Genomic DNA, 23,654 nt, shown 5'->3' with positions numbered 1-23,654 from the left:
AACATCATTCCAATCTGTGGTTGAAGTGTTTCCTCATAAGAACTTCTTTACGGGCTGGAGAGATGGCTCAGCAGTAAAGAGGACAGGCTGCTCTTGCAGCAGAGAATCCGGAATCAATTCCCAGCACCCACATGGCAGTTTAAAACTGTCTGTAACTCTAGTTCCAGGGGATCCAACACCCTCATACAGACATACATTCAGGCAAAACACCGATGCACATTAAAAAAATAAAAACAAAAACTTCCTTAAAATTGGGTCACCCCAAACCCAATCCTGGGGCTACCTTCTTTCAGCCTCCTCATTTCCACAGAGCAAGAAGCCCATGTACACCAGGGGTGGGGTGTACAGCAAGAGTTCCAGGACTACATAATAGAGAATCCTATCTCAACAAAACAAAACAAAAAAATCCATGTGCACCACTCAGAGCAGCTGCTTCTTACTGACTTAAAAATTATGAATTGCACACCTGAGGACCTAAAAAAAAAAATCATCTTTATAGCAATAGGCTGGCACTAGGCACATAGCCTTTCCCAAGGTTTCTCATTCTGAAGAGTTGAGGCTGTTTGTAGATTGTATGAAGCTCGACATACAAAGAAGGCTATTAACAACTGTGTACTCACAGTGGAACACAGCAGAGTGCAAACAGCAAAAAGAAAGCCAGGAACCAGTCACCCTCAAAGTCAACACATTCCAGCAGACATCTTAGGGGAGGGAGTTCAAGAACTCCAGAGAAAGAAATTGGCCTTCCAGATTATTATGATACCTGTCTAGATGAAAGGGTAGGAATTCTATATAACAATTTGGTTGTTTTGTTTTCCGAGACACTGTGTAGCCCTCGTTGGCCTGGCACTCCTACTGTCTCACTTAAGCCTGCAGAATAGCTAGGACTGTAGGCATGCCTCACCCCACTCAGTAGGTTGACATTTTTAAGTATCCTATATTTGCTCTTCAGTAGTATTATTGACTCAGTCACTGCAAATACTAAAATGCACCTGTCCCTGACCACTGTCTAGAAGAGCACCTCCTTCGTCACTCTATTGTAACCCTATTTCCCCACAGTATTTGTCACCAGTCAATCTACATTTACTTGTGTGTCACCCTTTAGACCCAATGTAAGATCCACACCCCTCAGTCCTTTATCGCTTTATTCTTAATATCTGGTGCATGACTGGCACCAAGACACTACTCCATTTCTGCTGAAGAAAATGAGTAACAAATCTCAAGAGCTCCTAAGGGGTCACAGGGAAGGCCTAACCCAAGTGTGCGCGCGCGTACACACACACACACACACACACACACACACACACACACACACACACACACGTCAGTGTTCTCTGAGGACTCCCTTCATGGTATCTCACAAGACAGCTTCGGGGAGATACAGGGTCTAGGGTTGTGAGGAGCCGCCCCCTGGTGGAATCCACCCTACAACCTCGAAGGTGGTGGGATGTGAAAGCTAACGAAACTCTGCTTCCGCAGCAAGGGAGCCCAGCCGGCTGTGCAGAGGGCAATCTTGGCCGTGGGTACAAAGCCCTCAAGCACTAGCTCCCTAGACTGAACGGCCACTGGCCTCCCGAGGCCTGCGTACTTCTGGCTCCTGTGGGCCTTGACAACCACAGTCTCCTACCTCGCGGCTCTTTTCTCCCACCTACTTCGAATTCCCACTGTCAAAACTGCTTGAGGGAGACCCTGGAACTTTCCAGGAACAAGGTAAACCAGTAACGACCATTCCAACGGACTCCGCTTCCTTCGGATACGGGGGCCGAGAGTGGCCAAACGCCGCCCCGGCCCCCTCGGAGACCCGAGCCGCGGCCTCAGGCTCTCTGCAGCCATTTGCGGACCTGGCTCCGGAGCCCAGAGCGGTGGGAGCGGGGCGGGACTGGACGGCACCGACCTCCACCGGGACCCGCACTGGCGGCAGCTCACGCGCGGACTCTCAGGGCCCGCGGCCGGCAGGGGCGGGGCCGGCCTGGGGGCGGGGCCTCGTAGCTCCTCCTCCTCGCGGGTGGAGACCGCGGGATCGCGGCGGCCTCCTGGCACGGACTGGTCACAAACTTAGGCGAGGTGGACGTTCCAGCCGCCTAGGATGAGGAGGTGCGGCCGCCACTCGGGGTCGCCGTCGCAGATGCTACTGCTTCTGCTCCCGCTGCTGCTGCTCGCGGTGCCCGGCGCTGGCGCTGGCGCGGCCCACCTCTCGGTTCTCTACTCGTCCTCAGATCCGCTGACGCTGCTGGATGCGAACACGGTGCGCTCGACAGTGCTGGGCTCCAGTAGCGCCTGGGTGGTGGAGTTCTTCGCCTCCTGGTGTGGCCACTGCATCGCCTTCGCCCCGACGTGGAGGGAGCTAGCCAACGACGTGCAGGGTGAGAAGTGGAGGCCTCCCCCGCTAGCCTGTCCCCTCCCCTCGCTGCTTCCTTAGCCCATCGCAGTCCCTCCTCTCCCCCAATTCATAGCCTTCAAGTTCTCCTGGATACCCCTCACCCCCCAGCCCTCTGCTTCTGGCTCATCCTCTAAACTGAGAGGGGTTTCCTTGTTCCCTGTGCTCTCTCTCCCCCGGGGCTTTCTCCAGTCCAGCTTTGTGGCAGTACCCTTCCTTGTCCAGGGACTTCTTGCCAACTTCCTTAGATGTGGTGGTGGAACAGTGCTGGGGACAAAAGACAGTTGACATTCATTCTACCACCTCCACCACCTTTCCCGATCCCCGTGGCTAGATACATAGTTGGCCCACACATTGCCTTTCTCATTCCTGTCTTTGAGTTGGATGCTTTCCTGTTTGCCTATTTCCAATCCAGGTGCTGCCTCTAGCTCCTTAGTTTCTTGTCAACATCTTTATTTCTCTTCCCCTGGGGTCTAGGCTCACTTAGACCTTAACCTTTAACCCCATGAAACCAAACTAAATGTAGCCCTGTGCTATGTAGTTGGCCCTTGCTCTGTGCTCCAGTCACTACACTGGACATTAAGACCAAGTTTCTTTGATTCTAAATTGCTAATTGTGGGGCCCTCTATTCATTTAATTACAGCCTAAGGGGCAGCAGGATAAGAAAACCACAGAATGTATAGAGATTTTTAAGGTGTGCTATTTTGTAACAATTTTAAAATATTTAAAAACTTAGGACTTAGAGCTAGGGGGACATGGTAATTAATAATGGTGATTATATATGCTGAGTGCTTAACTAGGAAACCCCCTGTACTGCAGGCAGGACAGAATTTCCTCTCTGCAGCTTAAAGATCCACCTCTTCCTAACTCAGCCATGGGTGTTTGTGGGGGGGGGGCAGGAGTGGCATGGTGATGGGGACTGGTTTTTGATTTTGCTGCTTCTCTGTGGAGTGTTCCCTGGTTTGTGGTGCCAGGCAGGGCACCAGCCAAGCTCTTAACCTGAAGTAACTGTGTGTGAATAGTGCTTCTGTCCATCCATGTACTTAGTCTCCCCCTCCTCTGCGCAGCTGGCAAAGTGGTCACTGAAGTGGTCACATAGAACGATGTGTAGTTTTCAAAAATAATTTTTAACAGCACTTACAAGGTTTTTGTCCTTACATCCAAATTATACTTGCCCACATGCCTCTCTGGTCCTATCATCCACATGAGCAGTCCTTAACACTATTTTAATGACGTCAACACACCTTGTCAGGGCAGAAGGGATAAAGAATGCAGACTATGGTACTGAAACACCGAGGGGAGGTTATATCAGGACAACATGGGCCCAAACACCATAAAACTCCCCAACTGGTTTCTAAGTTGAGTCTGTAAGAGGTCTCTAATGGCAGTATATAGACTCATTCTAGAAGATTCTTGTATTTTCAGCATGCTGAAGGGAAAGATTAGCTTCCAGCTGACTCACGTGTTTGGCCTCTTGCAACCCGGAGTTTCCCTATGAGTTGCTTATGCACGTACTAATGCAGCCTGTTTCTGTATGAGGGTTGCCATTTCCAAAAAGGGTCTTGCATGGGGGGAACAGCCCTTCTCTGAAAAGAAAAAACAAAGCAAATCTTAACTTCTGGAAGGAGAAAATGGAGACACCAAAGTCTATGGAGAAAATCGGGGAAAATGGGAGACGGGAGATCTCAATGGAAACTGGGGTCTCTTTTTGGCCATGGGGCAGGAGTGGGGTGAGTCCCTCCTTTATCAACATTGTATATGTGGAGAGAAGACTCTGGAGTTGGCCTGTGACAGTGAGGAGTGTCTACCACTGGAACCTATAGGGGAGTTCCCTGCTGAGAAACTGGGACAATCATATTTCTGTGTTCTGAGATTCCTTGAGGAAGTATGGTTGTGGGCTGGCAGATGGCTATGCTCAAACCACTCTGAGTCATGACACAGTAGTAAACTGTCCTGTGCTGCCACCAGTGTCTAGAACAGGAACAGAGAGAGTGGATGGAAGATCATGGGAGTTGGGGAGACATTTTATAACCCTGGCCAGCTGGCTTTAAGGATTCAATGTGACTGGATAGGGCTCATTTCTTTGTGAGTTGGATGGCACAGTCTCTGGGAAGCCACTGCCCTGGGACAGAATGCTTGTTCCTGGAGGGCTTGTTCACCCCTTTCTATTCCAGAGCAGATCCTGTTGTCTCACCATATGTTTGAGAAAATGATTAGGCCCAATTGGGACCTTCATTACTCTTCACTGGCTAATCATTCAGCAAATATTTGTTGAGTGACAAAGCATTGGTTACATGGCAGCTGGGGCAATGACCTACACATAGCTGGAAAATGGGCAGCCGTATGAAGCTGTGTTTGAAAAAGGCAGGAGTGGTTCATCTATTTCTTATGGTGGGAATTCAAATAAGGGGACAGTCACAGAAAGGTAATCTAGTTGCCACAGCCTTCGTTCGGGCAGCTCTTTGCTAAGGGCTTTTCATCTTCACCTGGGAAAACTGAAGAGAAATACCTTGTCTCCACACCCTCCATTTATTTTGGCTCTTGATTATGAAGGTACAAGTTCAAGACAGGGTAGCTCATTGTGTTGGGCCTTTGGCAAGAGTAGTTTATCATGGCACAAGTGCATGTCAGAGTGAGTGTTCACAGTTTGAGCCAGGAAACAGAGCAAAAACATGTCCTTTAAAAAAAATCAACAACAGGCAAGTATGATTATAAAAATGCTGGCAGAAGGTCCTTTTTTTTCCTTAAAGATTTGTTTGTTTTTATTTATGTGTTTCACCTGCATGTGTGCCTATTCAACACATGTGTCACTGGTACCTCAGAGGCCAAAAGGGACATTGGGTCCTCTGGGACATATTTTCAGATGGTTGTGAGTTGCCACTGTCAGCACTAGAAAGCAAACCCAGGTTCTCTTCGAGAATAGCAAGAGCTCTTAACCCCTGAGCCGTCTCTCCAGTCCCTGTGGGGTTCTTGCCTTGACGGTGTCTGACTTCACAGCATGGGCAGGTGGCTGCAGGAAGTCGTGCTCTCCCTGTAGGAAAGCAGCACATACGGAACCAACCAAGGTTTGTGAGGCACGCACAGTTGAACTTCGTGATCAGAGTTGGCTTTGCCTTTCTTTCCTTTTGAGAGCATGGATGACATCTTGTATTTGTGTCCCTGTGATGCCTACCACAGAGTATGGTGTAGCATGGGAACACATTTACGACAGCCAAAGCCTCACAGGATTCCAGATGTTGGTATGAACAAGAAGACTTTGTGTTGGGGCTGCAAAGGGCAGTAGAGGCCATCAGTCCTGGCCTTCGACCCATGAGGAGCTGAGAGTCTGAGAGGCGGCATGTTTAGCATGCATGTGTTGGCCAGGTTACTGGGCTCATTCTTCTGCCTCTGGGTTCAGGGCCTTCTTGCACTAAGGAGCTGAGGTGACCCTGCCTGGGACTCCAGGAGACACTCCAGGGCACAGTTAAATTCCCACCAGAATTTTTCCCCTCACCCATCATTGCAAAATGTATACCTCGCTTGCCTTTCTTGCCATCCTTCCTGTCCACTGTCCATTTACTGTGTTACTACTAGAGAAACTATTCTGCCCAAGTCTAAATGTAGTTGGAAATGCTTCTCCTCAAGAGTGAGTTGGGTGGTGTAAGAAACCAAACACCAGAAAGCCCTTCTCACTGACAATAAGACACACTCTCCTACCACATAGCTGTGCTATACCAATGAGACACTCAGATAAAGAAAATTTAGTTTAAATAACTTAATTGACTTTTATTTGTGACTCTGGAATCCTGTTATGAATTGATGAGCTGAGTTGAGGGTGTGGCTTTACCAACAAAAGGGCTAAAGACAAGAGGACACAGAAAATAAGCAAGCAAAATATATTGGTCATTTCATAGTTACTTCCCTGTAACCTTTCAGCAGTGGTTCTCAACCATCCTGATGTTTCGACCAACCCTTTAATACCATGTGTGGTGATTCTCAACCATACAATTATTTCATTGCTACTTCATAAGTGTACTTATGCTAGTTATGAATTATAATGTAAATATCTAATGTGCAGAATAACTGATATGTGACCCCCCCAAAGGGGTCATGACCCACAGGTTGAGAACCACTGCCTTAGAGAGACTTCATTATAATGCTGGCTAAAGCTGGTCTTTTGTGGATGTGGTGGTTATCTATCTCTTCTGCTCTCTTGGGAAGTCAGATAGCTTGTTTTCAATTTAGTGGCTTAGAACTTCAGCATGAGGTGACTCTATCTCATTTGATCTGTTGCCCCTGGTGCATTAGCTCAGTCCAAACCAGTGGGCTCCTGGAAATGATATTTAATGCACTAGAATCATAAATAGCCAGGTCTGCAGTGTCTGATGTATAGTGCAATCCATAGCTGTATGTGTCACTGTTGCTCTTTAGGGTACAAACATCAAGACACCTGAAAAACATCCTTAGTCAGAACTTAACCAGCATCTAATTGGCCCCAGCTCCCACCTCCACCACCCCTTGAGATTGAAGCAGGTCAGAAAAGTTCTAGTTTCATTTCATAGAGCACACATAATCAAAGTTTAAAGAGAGCAAGGCAAGTTGGTAAAGCATGCCTTTAACCCCAGCACTTGGGAGGCAGGGACACTCAGATCCCTGAGTTAGAGGTCAGCCAAGGCTACATAGTGAGACCCTGTCTCCAAAGGAGAGGGAGGTGCAAAAGCAAACCAACCCAAGCATCATCTTCTCTCTTGTCCTCCACTGCTGACCTGCATCCTTCCTGCATCCCAGTTGGAAAACCAATATAGAATCTGTCTGGTCTGGTCTGAATCCTTCTGGAATTAGTTCCAAGGCTCAAATCCAGGGTTCAGATCTTACATTTCTCATTAATTAGCTTGCCATGTCTTGGACATGGTTATCAGATCTTTTTTATAGTTACGGAAATCAGATTTGGAGATAAATGTCTTAGTACTTCCTCACTGGCTTATTGAGAGCGCTGAACTAGATAATTGAGCACACAATAAACTCACTACATGTGCCGATAGCACAGTCTTCTAAGTAAGGCTGAATCCCAGGTTGCTATCAGTTATAGAGAATATTTAACTAGATGGCACAACTATTTTTGCCATTTCATCTTTAGAGAAGGCTATAATTGGAGCAAGATCATATATATGAAATTAATGCCCTGACTCTGGTACAGTGTAGAGAGGAACAAGTGAGTTTGTCCAGTCTCACAGGCCTCTCAATGTGGGAAGCTTCTGAGTCCATATCTTCATTTGCAGATAAGGGGGTGTGATGGCCACATCAAATAGTGGCAGTGGGGTGTGAAGACACAGAATGTCCCCTCTTATCCTCTTCCTATGTGGTACGTGCCGATAATTCTTAAGGATAGCTGCCCTTTCCTGTAAGTCACTGCTGAACAAAGTTCTGCCCTAGAGGTAGAACAAAAGGAACTAGACTCAAAGTGTGCCAGATGGCCCTAGAAGATGAACTGTATATCTCATCTCACTAGCCCTGGTCTCCCTTTGGCAGGGGCACAGAAAGATAATATTATCTTGTCTGCAATCCAGAGTGAGATGCTGAACTTGGACAAGAGGTGACCACTGACAAGCTCTTCTGTGACCTTGCTCTTTCTTTAAAGAAGTTGTTCTCACCCTGTGGGCCCCAACCCATTTGAGGTTGATGACCCTTTCACAAGAGTCACCTAAGACCATCAGAAAACACAGATATTTGCATTATTATCCATGACTGTAGCAAAATTACAGTAATAAGGTAGCAATGAAATAATCTTGTGGTAGGCTATCTCCATAACATGAGGAACTGAATTAAAGGGTCACAGCATTAGGAAGGTTGAGAACCACTGCTTTAAAGGATAAATGAATAATAAATGAATCCAGGCATTATCACAGAAGACTACTCTAACTTCACCTACTACCTAGACTGTAGGAAAAAACTGAGACTGGAAACAAAGAGAAAGTATCCAGGCATTTGAGTGACCACATGCTGAGAGCTGGTCCTGAGTCTAGGCTGAGTGCCTAAGGTGTGCTCTGTAAGGGTTGTTGGACAGCAGGGAGTCCAAAAAACTAAAAGGTAGAGAACACACCAATTGTTATGTGGGTCCAAACTACTTCCTGAGAGAAAGTAATATTCCATCCAGCTGAGTTGGATCTGACAGGGGAGTCTGCAGAGAGGCCCTTGCTTTTGTGGAGTGTCTGGAGATACATGACAACCATGCTGTCAGAGAAGAAAGAAACCTTTGACTTTGTTTTGGAGAAATGCTAAGAGGGAAGTAGATATGTGGACAGAGGCAGTATCTTGAAAGATGCTCAGAACTACCAGAGTATTCTGGTGGCACAGTTAGAACAACAGAGAGGGAAGACAAGTGGTAGCTGGAGAGGCAGTGAAGGAGAAGTAGGGTGTATGCGATTATCCCAAGACCTTCTGTGGGAGATGCGGTACCAGCTCACTGGGTGTGGAAGGTAGCTTCAAAGTAAAGAAACCAGACCAAGTGTCCAAGCCACTTAGAACAGGACAAGGGAGTGATGGCTTGAGTAGGGGAGAGGATAGACAGGATTTGGAGTCAGGCGAGCAAATCCCTGTGGACAGGCTACAGACTGTTTGTACCAAGGGGAAGCAGAGTAAGGCCGAGGCTAGAAAAGTCCATGCCTTGGCCCCCAAGACTAATATCTTCAATGCCTCAAAGCGTGGAGGTCTGTGCTATAGAATTCCACATTGGCCACTGCTTTCTCAAGGTTTAGATGGCCCCATGTATATATGTCCTGCTCTTGTGCTAGACTAGAACTGGCACCCCTGACCTGAGTCAGAGCTCAGAGAGCTGCTTAGTATGAATTGATTTCCTGTGAGTTTCTGGTTTGTGCCAATATTTTCTCAGGGGGAAGGCTTTGCCCTGGGGCTTTGTAAATGGAGTTCTTAATTGATCTAAATAATAAAAACCCAGAGTTAGATATAGAGGAAGATGCTGAGAGATCAGAGAGAAGGAGCAAGCCACTGCCACACCTTACCTCCTTACCTCTCAGCAGATAAGAGAACCAGTTCCTGTTTCTCCCTCCTTATATCCTGTTTCCACCCAGCTAGCTCACTTCCTGTCTGTCTGTACAGACCTACAGACCTCTATGTGTGCTAGTGGCACACTTCATTCTCTGACCTTCAGACAGGCTTTATTTGTACAAGTAAGATATCATCACAGGGCTTGAAGAAGAAACAGCCAGCCCTCCTGACTGTTTGTTGCCCTCCTTCCCTGAGTGTCTTGGATCTCCTGCTTTCTTTCCCTCCTAGGAGTGTTCCTCTTTTTTGGCTCGGTACTTCACTGGGGAATACAAGCTCCCAAGGCATGTTCTCCCTTTGGGAACTGATCTCCTTCTGAGGTAGCTCTTCAGGAGCAGTACTGGGGGCTTTTCTGGGGGCTACACTCATTTGTCATTCTTAGCTCTTCTAGCCCCATGCCACATCCACATCCCACTAAGCACAAGGTGAATACAGATGCCATGTTATTTAACTATGTCCTTAACTGTATAGATCCTTTCTTGTGAGGGAACTGTCTCAGAGGTCATTTTTTTTTTTTTAAATATGCCCTTCCTCAGAGGAATTTAGGGAATTAATGGCTGTGGGGTTTTAGATGGAAGAGCAGCACGAGGCTAGCTCTCTCACTTACTGGAATGATCTGTCCTTTCAGACTGGAGGCCAGCACTGAATCTTGCTGTCCTGGACTGTGCTGATGAGACCAATACTGCTGTCTGCAGAGACTTCAACATCGCTGGCTTCCCAACTGTGAGGGTATGTGACAAAGGGAAAAGGAGAGCTAGGGATGGCTCTGGCTGAGCATGTGGCCACCTGCTCCACATTTCCTGGGACCTCCTTGGGGCTGCTGAGCTTAGAGGAGCCCTCTGATGCCTCTGGGCCTGAGTTTTTAAAGTCCTAGATTCTGGATCTCTGCCCACCTCCTGATGGAGCACTGTCCACCTCTGATGGAACATTGTATTGTAAGGTAGTCATCACACAAGCTAGTGAGTGCTGCTACTTCTAAGAGTCCTTTTCAGTTCTCACATGTGAGCTCCCACTTTGGAGGTCTGATCATACTCTAAACCCAGGATTCAGGCTCCGACCCACTTGTGGGTCTATCATCCTCTGGGGCCTATTGTTCCTTGAGATACCAGTGTACTTCATTCTCATCAAGGAAGAGCAACCCACAACACACAACACACAAGCAACCCACAGTGACTTAAGGGATTGCCTCACCCTCATAGGCAACATGTGCAGTGCTTCAGATGGTAGAGCTTCCAGGGACAGAAGTCACCAACATCTCTGGCAGACAGAGACATGAGCTTCCTGATGATACTTTGTCAGTGATCACAGAACACCAACTATCTTTTAAAAACAGTTTTTAATGGCTGGGCAGTGGTGTCACCCACTTTTAATCCCAGCACTCCAAAGGCAGAGGCAGGTAGATCTCTAAGTTTGAAGCCAGCCTGGTCTGCAGAGTGAGTTCCAGGACATCCAAGACTACACAGAGAAACCCTGTCTTGAAAAACAAACAAACAAAAACAAATCGTTTTCAATTTTGTATGCATTGGTCAAACACCATGTATATCTGTCTGTGTGAGGATGTTGGGTCCCCTGGAGCTGGAAGAATAGACAGTTGTGAACTGTTGTGTGGGCTGGGAATTGAACCCAAATCCTCTAAAAGAATGCCCAGTGCTCTTAACCTCTGAGCCTCTCCAACAATCTGATGACTGAAGAATTACTATGGCTTTCAAGAGCCCTTAACACAGCAGATGATACAGATGCAGCAGTTAGGTTAAGGTGCCTCCCAGGGCTCAGCCCTGCCCACCAGAATGACATCGAGATAAGCGGTTTCTCTACAGCCATTAAGAATAATCAGGAGGTGCCTTTGAAGACTGAAATGCCAAGTATTAACGCTGGAACAAGATATCTCTGAGCTCAGGGACCTTGAGTTCCAGTCAGATCCAAGCCAGATCACTCAGCAGTTTCATCTACAGGAGTGTCATCGCTGACCCTCACTGGACTCAGGCTCCTCACCCCAGAGTCACCGCTTCCTAAATGATCACCACTTAAGGTCAGGACCCAGGCCCATGCTCTCAGGCTAGGTTGCTTTGAGGAACAGTGTGGCAAAGCAGTGGCTACTGCCATATCATCCTGGAGGCTCTTAGCACTCACCTCTTTAAATAGAAAGTCTCCCTGGCAAGGACACTGGTTGTCCTCATCTCCAAAATATGTAAGAAGGTATTTCAGTGGGGATGTTCTTTGCAGATCCAGAGTGAGCAATACTATGTGGGTAGCTGTGGAAACCCAGTGTAGCAGCTGAAGCCATCATCCATGGGCTCATAGTTGCTTCTTAGTGAGCCCTGAACGCTGGGGATTAGCCACTGTCTAGCCCACAGGAAGGCCATTCAGGATGTCAGTTAAGGTTCTGTTACAAAAAAAAAATATCATTAAATTTTTACTTTAGCAATAGTTAACACAAACCAAATTTAGGATCACAATGTAAAATACACATTTATTGTAGGTCACAGTCCAAAGTCATTTAAAAGGCACTTAGAGTCTGGGGCAGAGGTCTAGAAATAGCATGAACCCTCTGGCCCATCTTCTAGAGTGCCCTAATACCTGAAACTTTCTGTTCAGTCAGGGAGAGGCCAGACACTGGGTGTGAGGAGGAGGCCCAGGCAGGTGCAGGTTCAGAGACTTCTCAGCACCTACCCAAGTCACGCAGTACACGAAGCCTGGATGCCTCAAGTGATTAATCACCTTACCTGCCCACCTGACTGTGGGAGCACCTGGGAGGGGCCTTACCTTGTCATTCTGGCTTTCCTTTATTTGCAGACTGGTAGCACCTGGCTGGGCCAGCTCCGTAGACAGCTGTCTGTTTCCTAAGCTCTCATCTGGCCTCTCTTGGCATGGCATTCCTTCCCTGAGGAACCTGCTGCTTAGTTTCATCTGAAGAGAAGCACTCAGTGTCCTGACCTTAACACTCTAGAAGATGGCCAGAGGGTTCATGCTATTGCTAGGCCTCTGCTTCAAAACTCTAAGTGCCTTTTAAATGACTTCAGACTGTGACCTGCAATAAGAAATGTGTGTTTTACATTGTGATCCTAAATTTGATTTGTGTTAACTATTGCTAAAGCAAAAGTTTAATGATATTTTTTGTTGCACTTAAAAAAAGTACTGCCATTTACTAAATTGGCATTTGCTTTTCATCTTACTACAAGGCTGATTCTAGCATGTTTTAAAACAGTACTCATACATATTTCAGATCTCCAGTCTTGCCTATGAAAGCCTAAACTGCGGGGGCTCTCTAAAAAGCAGAACAGAAAAGTCGGCCAGTCTGCCAGATTGCCCTGTTGCCCTAACTGCTGCCCTCTAGGGGTCAGAGTCAGTCTTTGCTCACTACCCATAGAGGCTATGTGAGCACTAAATGAGGACCCATGGTGTGATGGAGACATACCCACACAAGTCTGGCCACTATAGTAAGTGACATGTGCCACTGTCCTTTTTCTCTTCCTCCAGCCCCTTGTCACCATGAGCATGTGTTGAATTCCCACTAGCCCAGCCAGTTTAGAAAATATCTGGCCCTAAAGGCAAGGATCTTACTCTGCCAGGTCCCCATTAGGCTGGAGTAGAATGCCACTGGCAGAAAAAGATGCAGGGAGATGAGTTAGCAGTAGGTTTTGGCTGAAGAGGCCCTAGACCAGAGCTGTGTCCCCATTAGGTGTTGAAGGCCTATTTAGTGATCTCTGAGAAGCTCACCAATACGAACTGCTCACTGTGTGTGACCTAGGAAGTCACTTAATGCCCTGACCACAGTTTTCCTGCCTATAAAAATGGAATGACACCATCTACTAATAAGATCACCAAGTATGAAGAGAGCCTTTACCTGTGGAAGCATCTGGGCATTGACATTTTGTGGGGCTTGGTAAATGTTAATTTTCTTTTCCTTTCTTGTCCCCTGAGTCTAATGGTAGTTTCCGTGTGGTAGGTGCATCCTAGGCACAAAGGAGCTTGGGCAGGGAAGGTGAGAGCTGGGGCCCTATGAGCAGAATTGTGTGGCATGTTATATAGAGGATCATGTTCAGGGGTGAAGCAGGACAAGGGCAGTAGGAGCCCAAGAATGGCAGGTTCTTGAAAGCCAGGCAGAGTATGGAGCAATGTGGAGCACAGAGTCCAGGCTGCTACTTTATAGAGCTCTTACTAGAACTCTGTAGTCAGAGGGTGAGTTTTCAGGTGTCTTCTTCCTCTCTGGGAAAAGGACATGGGTTCTCATCTCCACTGTCACCTTCTGTCTTCCTGCCCTCTTCTACACTGACCTTTCATGACAGAGAAATTAAGTAATTAAGGCTATTGATCTTTCTGTGAGCTCAGTGTAAAATGCTCGGGACTTGACTATGTGTCTGAAAACTGATTCTGTATGCTTAGGTCCAGTGTTAACACTACTCATTCCTGGAACTTGTGCTCTCTGTTTAGCTATTTGGGTTCCTGATGTCTTGTCTTGTGCTAACAGTTGTCCTCTGTAGTGAAAAGACCATAGCCTCACAGGAGCAGCAAGTCCAGGGAGGCAGAAGTGCCTGAAGTGCCTTCCTGTGTCTTATTCTATACTGAGGGGTGAAAAGAAGAGGCGGGGCTGGAGAGATGCCTCAAAGGTTAAAAACCTTGTTGCTCTTGCAGAGGACCCAGGTTCAGTTCTCAGTACCCTCGTGGTGGCTTAAAACCACCCTTAACCCCAAGGTATCCAACGTCTCTTCTGACTAATGCAAGTACCAGACATACATGCATACGTGCAGGTAAAAGCCATATACACATAAAATAAATCAAGAGAGTGAGAGAGAGAGAGAGGGAGAGAGAGAGAGAGAAAGAGAGAGAGGCCATGAACTGTTGCCTGCTGTCAGGAAAAAAGACGCACTTCTGGATGCTTTTTTTCCTTTTGGGGGGTAACCGACCTCAGGTAGGCACACACCTCCAGTGGGTGACTTAACAAGGGCGCATTTTCCTAAGAAGACAAAAATGTGCCCTGACTAGATTTCTACTTGAGCCTTCAAGGTGATGAAAGGGCTATGGCTGCTGAACTGGACAGCTAACTATGCTAGACACCATACCAGGGACAGTGTGGCTTGCAGTGATGTATAAGCTGTTAGCACCACCCAAGTCAGACAGGTGGGTGGGTGCATTAGTCATTGTTCTATTGCTCTGAAGAAATGCCATGACCAGGCAACTCTTAAAGAGATTTAACTGGGGCTTGCTTACAGTTTCAGAGGGTGAGTTCATTATCATGGTGGGGAGAATGGTAGCATGCAGGCAGGCATGGTACTGGAAAAGTAGTTGAAAGCCAAATCCTGCTTTGTAGCCCAGTGGGGGGGGTGAGCAGACAGACTTTGGGCCTGACATGGGTTTTTGAAACCTCAAAGCCCACACCTACCTCCCTACCCACACCCTTTACCCCCTACTCCTGTGACAAGGCCATATCTTCTAATCCTTCTCAAGTAATTCCAGTCCCTGTTGACTAAGCACTCAAGCACATGAGCCTATGGGTGCCGTTGTTAGTCAAACCACCATAGTGGGTTACTAGACAGTAAGTTCAAGTTGAAAAATGGACGGGTCAGTTTGGGTTCAGATCTTGAAAGGAAGGCCTTAAATGTATTGAGTTTGGCTCTCACTCACAGCCCATACAGATATATGGCAAATCAGAAGAGGAATCCCATAATTATTCCTTAGAGAAGGAAACAGTGGCAAGGAGGAAGACATTTGAAGAACAGATTGAGAGTGTGTGTGTGTGTGTGTGTGTGTGTACATGTGTGTATGTGTGTATGTCTGTATGTATGTGTCTGTGTGTGTGCATGTGTATATGTCTATGCGTGTGTGCGCATGTGTGTGCATGTGTGTATATGTGTATGTCTGCATGTGTCTGTGTGTGTGTATGTCTGTGTGTGTGTGTGTGTGTGTGTGTGTGTGTGTGTGTGTGTGTACATGCATTTGGAGGTCAGAGGACTTTCAGGAGTTAGTTCTCTCTTTCTACCATGTAGATCCTAGGGATTGAACTCAGGCAGCCAAAGTTGGCTGTGAGCTCCTTTGCCTGTTGAGCCACCTTACTTTCTGGGATTAACATTTCTGACTCATGAAGAGAAAGCAAATGGGGACTAATGTAATAGATCAGGAACTAAGTTTTCACTTACTGGCCCTGGTCTAGACAAGATGACAGGTATTATTGACAGGTGACAAGGCTGTTGAGGAGGTATCCCCAAGGCGGAGTCATAGAACTTGCCAGATGACTGGTTGGGGGTTGTAGGGAAGGGACATGCTAGCTTGGGAAACAGGGAGGAGGACTGATTGCTGGGCGAGATGAAACACAGGTGCAGAAGTGGGTTCAAGGAGGGATAACTCAGTGCTGGTGTGTGGGTAGGGTGCCTTGACACCCCTGTGGAGTTTACCAGGAGAAACCAGAAGCCTGGGATAGGTAAAGACCTGAGACCAAGGCTCAGATAGTAAGTAAAATCAGCTGAACAAAGTGAATGACTTGGTAACAGAGAAGCAGTAGTTTTGTTCTTGACTCATTCATTCATTTCAAAGTATAAACTGAGCCCGTTCCTCCTGATGGTGCCTTTAAGGACTTTAAACAAAGAAAGACTGTAGCAACAGGAGAGAGACTGGGAGCAGCAGTGGCACAGGACGGCAGTCAAGGGTAAAGTTAGGACAAGGGTTAACAACCAAGAAGAGCTGGTCACTGTCCAGCAGTCCAGGGGGTGTGGCAACATGAAAAAAGAGAGACAAGAAAGAGATAGTTTCAAGAAAATGTGCATGGAAAAACAAAATAAAAGCTAGACAGGGAGGTGGAAAGTAGCAGACAGCTACTGCCTAGAGCATAAACAGCACCTGGGAGATGCTTGGGACTAGCTAGAGTCATCACTTGGCTTTCCTGAATGATTTTAGCAGTGTGATGGGCTCCAAGGAGTGGGGAGAGATGTCAAGGAGTAGAAGAGACACTTGGCAGTGCAGGGGAATAGGAAAAGCCATGACTGGAGAAAGAAGCCCTTCCATGGTCCCTCCCTTCTTCCCTTCTGTCCTACAGTTTACATGGGGACTCTTAGGATCTCTTTATAGCCCATGAAAGGAGCTGGTAGAGAAGGGTATAATGAGAAAGTCATTAATTGGTAGGAGAAAGTTTCCAAAGATCATGAGGTGTGGGAACCACGTTCTCAGAGGGTGATACTGTTCTGGAAGGTAGATAGGAAGCATCTAAATGCTAAGAAGGCAGAGTAACGGCACAGAACTTCCTTTGCCATGCACTCTGTGGCAGGGGCCTCCTGCCTCTTGGTTTCAACTCAGAGTTATGGTAGATTAGAGCCCTGACATTTAGGGTGAAGGAGATGCCTTTTGTTTGGGGGGAGGGTGCCAGCTCCTTTAAGCCAAGCGCTTGCTCAGACTTAGGTGGCCAGATGACTGATGAAAGAAAGGTACCATGTTGTTCTGCAGAGCTGAATGTAATTGCTATAGCTGTGAGCATGCTACACCACTGAGGCTGGTGCATGACTTGAGAGGTCTAGCAGTAATTCTGTCTTATCTGTACAAAGTGAGAGTGCAGTTGCAGTACCACACTGAGCAAACCGCCCTGCAGAGTCACATTTGTTTTGTTTCTGAGAAGCAGTGTTTATCCATAAAGGTTCCAGTGTGTGTTCCAAGCTTGATTTCACGTCACAAAAATTCAGGAAATTTGTGATCATTTTACAGGTAATAAAATAATAATTTTACAAGGTCAAGATTTGTTCAGTAGCTGTCAAGAACATGGGCATATTGTGACATATGTAAATGGGTTGTTTTCACTTATGAATAAAGCATTATATTCATATTTTGAAAAGAGAATGGAGTACAGAGCAGGAGGAAAGGTGATGAGGTCACAAGGTCCAGACAAAGATCACAGGTAGGGGATTGCACAGGTTGGTTTCTGCAGTCTGTTACTCATATGAATTTTCCCTTCCTGCCCACATAGGAATGGAACTGACCAGTCCTAGCTGGTCACTGTGTCCTGGTGCCAAAAGGGGGTGTGTATAGAAGAGAATGGTGGTGATGGAATTGAAATTTATTGAGTCAATTATTATATGTACTGGTCACTGTGCCGTAATTATTTTAGCTTTTATGTTATTGAATCTTATAACAATTCTAGGCTGCTGGTGTTGTTCTCATTTTAAAGATCAGAATACTAAGGGTTAATGAAGCCAAAGGGTTTACCAGGGTAACACAGCAAGAACATCTCAAGACCAGGTCTTGAGTCCAGTTCTGCCAGACTGCATGGCCACACCTAACCACCTGCTTGGGATAAGGCTGAGGCCATGCTGTTGGAATAGAGGACCAAACCAGAAAAAAAAAATGAGCCCAAGGTTGGAGGCCCTCATGAAGAAGTCTTCAGACTCTTCTGCAGATAGCTGAGTATCTTCCAGGCCAGCCACCGTTTCTCTCTAGAGTTAAGAAGACATGGCAAGAGCCCTGCAGCCATCTTGCCCCTTGGGCAGAAGCCCATGTTTTAAGCTGCCTAGTGTCCTCTCTGTCCTCCCACTCCAATGACAGTCTGGGCCTGGGTGTCACATGTATGGGGAAAGAGGACAGTGTACTACTGGAGACTGTGTTACAGTTTGTTTTTCTTCCCATGGTCTTCATGAAGAATGGTGACTTGTCCTCTGAACAGCCTCCAGTAAGGAGGGGCAGGTGCCAGGGCTTTGTGGACCTGGTCTCCAGGAAAGTTCTGAGCTGCTGCCTCCAGGTTCTAAGAGTGCTTTGGTGTTGAGGAGGGACTGAATGTGAGGACACTAGAGAGGACACTAGAACAAGACCTCCATGATCTCATTTACAAGTGAAGTGGGGCTCAAAAAGATAAGTAGTCTGTCCAAAGCCACCCTGTTAGAGAACAGCTGTGCTTTAAATGCAGGCCCACCTGACATCACCGCTGACTCTTGTCTGTTTGTTTTCAGTTTTTTAAGGCCTTCTCCAAGGATGATTCAGGAACAACATTGCCAGGTGGGTTCTCTGACTCTGGCTGTTATGTGGACATTGCCAGTGTCTTCTTTCCAGCCTTTTTTACTTTTTACCTGGGTTCCCACAGGGTCAAGAAAACCCCCTTTCACAAGGGTGAAAAGATCCCCAAGCAGTCTTTTTCTACATGTCTCCTTGGTCGGCCTAGGAGATGCCGCAGGAAAGTCCATTTGAGCAGCCCTTCAAGTGTGGCCTACCCAAGGTCCTGGGTTTGTGGGTGGGGCACCATCTTCCCAGAATAGCCCTAAACCTGAAGTCAGTTCTGAGGGACACCTTTCTACCCTCTGAATCCTTGACCATTGGCTGAGTGTCATGACAGGCTGAGCATTCCACTGAGGAGACACCAGCCTCAGAGATCCATTTCTAGGGAAAGGAGCAGGGACAGATGGGCTAACATGGGCCAAGGAATCACGTTCTTTAGATGGTCTGCCAGAAGACTAATGGTGACTTCTCTGTTCACTAAATAGCCTCCAGTAATGAGAGGCAGGGATGGGACTTCTTGCTTTGCTTTAAAGCCACAAGAGCCCTCACCCCACCCCCTCCTTATAGGAGGGCTGGCATGTGTTTTTTCTTGGATTTGGTTTGGGGACCCTTGTTTGTGAGTGAAACTCACAAGGGTACAAGAGTCTGTTCTTTCCTGATGCCTCTTCCTGTTTTCATTTATAGCGGCTGGTTTGAACGTGCAGACGCTACGCAGGAGGCTCATTGATGCTCTGGAGTCCCACAATGACACGTGGCCCTCAGCCTGTCCACCACTGAAGCCTGCCAAGTATTTTGGGTTGGGGCAGGCTTGGTGTAGCATAGGTCAGGGACCCAAGCATGGAGAAGGTGTTGTAAGCCATGGGGCAGAGGACCCACATTGATTATTCCTGTGCCCTTTACCTATGAGGTAGATACCCCAACGTACCAGACATACTTGAGAGTAGCTGGTGGTAACTTCTTTTCGCTTTAGGTGTTGAGAAGCCCTGTCCCTTAGGGGCCGGCTGAGGGTGGAAGAAAAAGTGTGTGAGGGGAGCTCTCCAGATCATACCTGCTACTGCTCCTCCTCTCTGGTCCTCAGGAGTGTGTGTGGGTGTAGGATGCTTTCTCTGGTCTAGTCCAGGGGAGGCCACTGGGAAATGAGAGGACAGAGGAGATCAGATACCATTGGGAAGAAAAGCCTAGGTGTTCACAAGAGTAAGGCCCTGTTTGTAAACTGAAAATGGTCAACTGCTGTTGAATCCAATTAACAATGACTCCTTTATCATCTTTCCCAATTTCTCATCTTTCTATAGGGCCTTACAAAGACCCTGGGCCAAGCATATAGACCTAATGTAGGTTGGGGTTCCATAACCAGACTCCATCTTTGGTAATTGTTGGTCCCTTTCCTTGCTGTTACAAATACCCGAGAAACAATTTAAAAGAAAGAAGGATTTTTTTTTGACTCATTATTTCAGAAGTTTTGGTTCACATGTGGCAGGACCTGTTGTTTGGGGTCTGAGATAAAACAGAGCATCATGGCAGTCAGAGCATTTGGCAGAGGCTGCTCACCTCATGACACCCAAGAAGCAGCAAGAGAAAAAGACAAAGAGGAGTTGAGGACAATATATCCTCCAAGTCCATGTACACAGTGTGTACTTATCCCAACTAGGTCCCACTCTGAAAGTTTCCATCCCCTCCCGATTCTACCATCAAATTCTGAATCCATATGACGGTGATTACGTCAGAACCCTCAAGAACCAATCATCTCTCAGTGATTGGACCCACCGGCAGGGGACTGAGCCTTCAATGCACAAAACTTTTGTGGGGACATTTCATATCCAAGCCATAATATCATCGTTCTAGAAAAATGTACATTAAACTATACCCCAGTCCTTTTTTCCTTTCATTTCCTCATGGATATGTCACTGTCCCAATCTCTTACACACACACACACACACACACACACACGCACACACACACACGCGCACACACACACACACACACACACACCCTTTATAGTGCATTTTCTGCCCTGGGAACCTTAAAAGCCACAAACTGGCCAAATCCTTCAACCTGTCTCAAAGTGATCCTTTTGATGCCCCTTAGGAAGAATATAGGCAGATACACGTGATGAAACTTGAACTGCCCCTTCCAGAAGGCTGAGGACTTGCTCCTCTGCCAGTCTAGGGTAGGTATGAGGATGTGGTCAGAGAGACTGGCCACCTAATGCCACCCAGAGGCTGATGTTATCTACAGAACTGCTTTTATCCACCAAAGGTTTACCCTAATCCCCACCTCTCTGGCTTATCCATTCATATGCCACCAGGTTGGGTTGTAGCATTGAGTTAATGTCACCCTTTGTGTTTGGAGGCATTTGCTGCATGTCTCTGGGTTAGGTACAGGGAAGTGAGACCGGGTTGAGAATAAAAGGAAGGTGCTTTCTCTTACCCATGCGCCTTGTCACTTGTCCTCTTCTTACACATATGCAGGGGGCTCTCTTTTTAACGGAATGAAGAGACATCATTTTCTTTGAGTTGTCACATGAGTTTTGGTTGAGAGACAGAATTTTCCTTGTTGATCATTTCTGCCTAAGGGGACTGGACCTCCCTCTCCTCACCTTGAGCTGAAAAGGTTGGAGTCATTGGCTTCCACACCCTCCTGGCCCACAACTCTAGTTCACTGCTTCCCTTGTTGCAAGAGGAAATCTTCACGCTCCACACCCTCTCGTCATGACTTGCCTTGGACTGGGCTTGTGTTTAATGGGTCTTAATCACCAGTCTCTTAGGGAACCAGTAAAACCATCTTCAGTAAGCCTAGGCCTTACCCAAAACATGGAAGTAGCTGGTCTGACAGTATCCTCACCACTTCTCCCCAGCCTGCCTCCTGTTTACTCCTGACTCCTAAAAGGGACAGAATGAAAAAATATAAAACAATTAAACCCAAGGTGGGCCAAATGAGAAGAGTTAGATAGCATGAGTGGCATCCTCTGAGGTATAAGGGTTTGGTGTCCTTGCCTTGGTGGGCTGGCAGAGGGAGGCGCAGGGTTATGGGGAAACACACTCCATCAGATGTGCTGCTTCAACCCTGGGAGTCTTACCACGGGCTATGGAGAGAATGACCCCACTTATCTCTTTGCAGGCTGAAGGAGATCAACGAATTCTTTGCAAAAAATAATGCAGAGTACCTGGCCCTGATCTTTGAAAACAAAGACTCCTATGTGGGTAGAGAGGTGAGCTGCCCCAGCTTCCCTGCATCTCAGAAGAGGCTGTGGGGAGAGTGCTGACCAGTTCAGACCAAAGCAGATGCTGGTCCTTGTACATTTACCAGCTAGGCACTGCCTGACCCCTGGTGAGCATATGGGAAGTGTAGAGATACCTTTCTGCTTTAAAAGGTTAGTGTCTGCCTGGGTGGTGGTAGCGTACACTTTTAATCCCAGCATTCAGGAGGCAGAGGCAGGTAGATCTCTGTTCAAGGACAGCCTGATCTACAGAGTGAGTTCCAGGACAGGCTCCAAAGCCACACAGAGAAACCATGTCTCAAAAAACTAAAACAAACAACATGTATCCCTAAACTTGGGATAAATGGGACAAATGGACAATGGGATAAAATGTCTAGGATCACACAGCTAGTAATGTGGAAGAGAGCAGCGTGACCTGAAACCTGTGTTGTTTCTTCACTGCCCTAGGTGCATAGAGTTGGGTTTTAAAAGAAAAGGGGGGAAATGAGGGAAGCAGACACATGAGAAATAACCTAGTCCCTCATGAGGGAACCGGATCCTTGACTAGCAGAGCAGGCTGCACTTCTCCATCAGTTCAAGGAATTTCTTTGGTCAAGTTGCCAAACTTTTCTGAGCTTTATTTCCTAGATGTTGAATGTTTACTCATACTGTTTACATCGGAAAGCTCACTAAGGCAGTGTAGGTAAGAGCTTGGACCCATGGCCAGCAGGCAGCAAGTACTTTATAAAGATCTGCCTGTTTGCCTGCTGTAAAGAGCACTCACTGTGCTGCTGGCTCACGGGCTTGCCACAGGTAACTTGGGGGCCTTTCTCAGTGCAAGGTGGGTGTGCCTATGCTTGTTACATGTTCCAAGGCCATGCTGGGAGAAGAGACCCAAGGAAGGGAACTTAGACACTGCTGTGGGCCCAGGACAGGTTTCCTCATTGGTGATCTCTAGGACCTTTCAGCCTCTTAGAATGCAGTTAGGGAGACTGCCTGCAGCCTTCTTAGAGTGCCCAACCCTCTGTGCTCCTTATCTGTGTCTTGGTTAGGCCTGTCAAATGCAGATGACTGACAAATGCTGATTAGAGTCAATTCTTCCTTCACCTCGCAAAACTTGACTCAGTTCTACACCATGGTTCCTCCACTACAAAATAAGACTCTGTTTCCCATTACTGTCTATTCTGTTTACAGAATAGCATTTGGTTTGATTTGGTTTTGTTGAGATAGAGTTCCACATAATTCAGGCAGGCGTATGGCTCACTAGGTAACTGAGACTGACCTTGTCTTCGTCAGTGTTCTATTGCTGTGAAGAGACACCCACCATGACCACAGCAACTCTTACAAAAGAAAGCATTTAATTGGGGCTGGCTAACAGTTCAGAGGGTTAGTCCATTGTCGTCATAGCAGAGTCATGGCTGCATACAGACAGTCATGGTGGTAGAGGCATAACAAAGAATTCTATGTCCTGATCCACAGGCATCAGGAAGAGAGAACCACTGGGCATGGCTTGGACTTTTGAAACCTCAAATCCCATCCCTAATGACACATTTCTTCCAGTAAGACCACACCTACTCTAACAAGGCCACGCCTCCTCATCCTTTCAGCGTCACTCCTTAAGCATTTAAATATATGAACCTATGGGGGCCATTCTTATTCAGACCACCACATTCTACTCTATACCCTGGCCCCCATGGGCTTGTAACCATATCATAATGCAAAAATGCATTCAATCTAGCTTCATAAGTCCTCATGGTCTCTAATAGTCTCAACACTGTTTAAATGTCCAAAGTTCAAAGTCTCTTCTGAGACTCATGGCTATCTCTTAACTGTAACCCTCTGTAAAATCAAAATTAAAAAAAAAATCAGTTTATATACTTCCAACATACAATGGCACATACAATATATATTACAATTCCAAAAGAGAGGAAAAGGATCATAATGAGGAAATACAGGACCAAAGCAAGACTGAAAACCATCAGGGCAAACTCTGCATCTCCATGTCTGATATCAAAGTGCTCTTCAGATCTCTAACCCGTTTTACCTGTGTTGACTGAAACACACTTCTCTCTCTCA

The 23,654-nt window shown here is 46.8% G+C and overlaps 1 protein-coding gene across 1 annotated transcript in view; it reads left to right on the top strand.

Annotated features, from left to right (window-relative positions):
- Positions 1–2,028: 2,028 nt before the first annotated feature.
- Qsox1 (quiescin sulfhydryl oxidase 1) overlaps positions 2,029–23,654 on the top strand; it is a 37,321-nt gene continuing 15,695 nt past the window's right edge. The window contains exons 1-5 of the mRNA XM_051186009.1: positions 2,029–2,363; positions 10,047–10,147; positions 18,340–18,385; positions 19,067–19,169; positions 21,500–21,590. Coding sequence (XP_051041966.1) covers positions 2,087–2,363; positions 10,047–10,147; positions 18,340–18,385; positions 19,067–19,169; positions 21,500–21,590 — 618 coding nt within the window. The 5' untranslated portion in view covers positions 2,029–2,086. The remainder of the gene's footprint in view (positions 2,364–10,046; positions 10,148–18,339; positions 18,386–19,066; positions 19,170–21,499; positions 21,591–23,654) is intronic.

Source organism: Phodopus roborovskii, unplaced genomic scaffold, assembly GCF_943737965.1.
Source record: "Phodopus roborovskii unplaced genomic scaffold, PHOROB, whole genome shotgun sequence".
NCBI classification, from domain to species: domain Eukaryota; kingdom Metazoa; phylum Chordata; class Mammalia; order Rodentia; family Cricetidae; genus Phodopus; species Phodopus roborovskii.
Note: the sequence above shows the minus strand (reverse complement) of the source record. Positions and strands in the feature narration are given on the sequence as shown.